The sequence below is a fragment of the Camelina sativa genome, chromosome 17 (assembly GCF_000633955.1).
Source record: "Camelina sativa cultivar DH55 chromosome 17, Cs, whole genome shotgun sequence".
Taxonomy (NCBI): Eukaryota; Viridiplantae; Streptophyta; class Magnoliopsida; order Brassicales; family Brassicaceae; genus Camelina; species Camelina sativa.
The window spans coordinates 28733316-28735599 of record NC_025701.1 but is presented as its reverse complement, the minus strand read 5'-3'; the positions used below and the strand labels follow the sequence as shown (position 1 = coordinate 28735599).

At 37.5% G+C, this 2284-nt stretch overlaps 1 protein-coding gene across 1 annotated transcript in view; it reads left to right on the top strand.

The window, feature by feature from the left end:
* LOC104759875 (presequence protease 2, chloroplastic/mitochondrial-like) overlaps positions 1-2003 on the top strand; it is a 9228-nt gene extending 7225 nt beyond the window's left edge. The window contains exons 11-14 of the mRNA XM_010482754.2: positions 266-393; positions 1027-1216; positions 1709-1792; positions 1872-2003. Coding sequence (XP_010481056.1) covers positions 266-393; positions 1027-1216; positions 1709-1792; positions 1872-2003 — 534 coding nt within the window. The remainder of the gene's footprint in view (positions 1-265; positions 394-1026; positions 1217-1708; positions 1793-1871) is intronic.

The following is a 2284-nucleotide window of genomic DNA, read 5'->3' as shown; positions in this document are numbered from 1 at the left end:
GAGGAGAAAAATATACTAGAAAAAGTTAAAGCAAGTATGACAGAAGAGGATCTTGCAGAACTAGCGCGTGCCACAGAGGAGTTGACATTGAAGCAAGAGACTCCTGATCCTCCTGAAGCACTGAAATGCGTTCCAAGTTTAAACTTGAGTGACATTCCAAAAGAACCTATATATGTTCCCTCTGAGGTGATTATTATATTAGCTCTCTGCAGTCGTTGGATTTTCGAACAATTTTTCAGCTTGATGCTGATATGGTGCTTTGTAGGTTGGAGATATTAATGGCGTGAAGGTTTTGCGGCATGATCTCTTTACAAATGATATACTCTACACTGAAGTAGTCTTTGATTTGGGCTCACTAAAGCATGAGCTTCTTCCACTGTTACCCCTCTTCTGGTAACTTATTGGCTTCTACATCTGAATTTTAATCTTTAGGCTTTATATTCTGCTTTTGGGGTTTTCTCCTAACGTTTCCGGTAATGCAAGTGGTTAAATATTTAATGAAGAATTGCTATAAAATAATTCCATCAATCCATGTTCGGTAGATTGAATCTCTAAAAAAATCACTATTATGGATGTCTGATGTAGCTTTAAACATTTAGTATGACATATTGCTTGGTTTTCTGTCCGAGAGAGGCTCAATGTCTATTTTACTATTGCTTGAAATTTTATTTTAGTGCTCTCAACGACGCTCAGTTGAAATTGTAGGCTAAAAGGCCTGCTTCCAAGCCTTCTGCTGTAGTGTCATGGTTTGTTATACGGTTCTTGGTTGCATTTTAGTGATAATAGTATCAAGGTCAATTTCTGATATCTTCTTCTCCTACTTACGTTTGTTTCAAATTTTAGTCAATTTTCTTAATAGCTTCATTGCATTTTTTGTCTTGTATCACCCTAGACATTTGCATGCTATGTTCTTGTTCCAGTTGTAGTTTATGACATATTATACCTTTTCGCAATAATTTCCTTTCAGTATAACCCAATGAGATAAATTCGTAATTTTTAACGCCTACATAATTCCTGTCTTGACAGTCAATCATTGCTAGAGATGGGCACGCAAGACTTGACCTTTGTCCAACTTAATCAGTTGATTGGAAGGAAAACCGGAGGGATATCAGTTTATCCACTTACATCCTCTGTGTGGGGTAGGGATGATCCATGTAGCAAAATCATTGTGCGTGGAAAATCCATGGTTGGACGCGCTGAAGACCTTTTTCACCTGGTAATTTTTGCTTTAACATCTTTAACTTATCACATATTGTTGGAGATTTGCGTATGTTGTGATAGTAAATCTCGGTGCTATATCTTTCCTATACCTATTCTGTCCATCTTTTTATCAGAAAACAAATGCTGTTTCTTTCATCTGTGTATATTTATCTGTCTCCTTATCTCTGCCCTCTTGAAGCAGAAATGCTTACTTTTTTTTATCTCTCCCTGTGCTCATCCCATTTGGTGAGCAGGGTCTGATACTATTTATGCGTGTTCAAGGTAGAATATAGAGTTAGACTACATAATCACTTGCTACATGAATCAGAAATAGTGTATCAGACCCTCCTCACCAAATGATTGTGTAGAAAATAGAAATGGTGATTGTGTAATGTAGACATAGAACGTAGCTGTAGTTTGATCGAAGAACCATGCGATTCTTGAATTTCTAGTTGATTTCCAATAGAAATTGTAGTTAATTACTTATGTTTCATTCACTTTGCTGCAGATGAAGTGTGTGCTGCAAGAGGTGCGATTTACAGATCAACAACGGTTTAAACAATTCGTCTCTCAGAGTAGGGCCGGAATGGAGGTATGCAGTTCTTTCTTCCTTTTGCATAATAATTACAACATGGTGGTACTAGTATAACACCAACTTGTGTTCATTTCAGAACCATTTGAGGGGAAGTGGTCAAGGAATTGCTGCTACGAGGATGGAAGCAATGTTGAACGCTGCTGGATGGATGTCTGAACAGATGGGTGGTCTCAGGTTGGAACTTGATAACCCTTTCTTAAAGTGCTAGTTCTCATCATCTGTGTAGCATCATCTTGATTTGATTGAAACCTAGCTGTGGGTGAAGAAACTTTATTCACATTTTTAGTTTGATCCTGAAACTTGTAGAGAGACTAATAGAGTTTTGCTTTTCTCTTTGTAGTTACCTTGAATATCTACATACTCTCGAACAGAAGGTGGATCAAGACTGGGAAGGAATTTCATCGTCACTTGAGGAAATCAGAAGATCTTTCCTTTCCAGGAATGGTTGCATAGTTAATATGACTGCTGATGGAAAGACTCTTACAAACA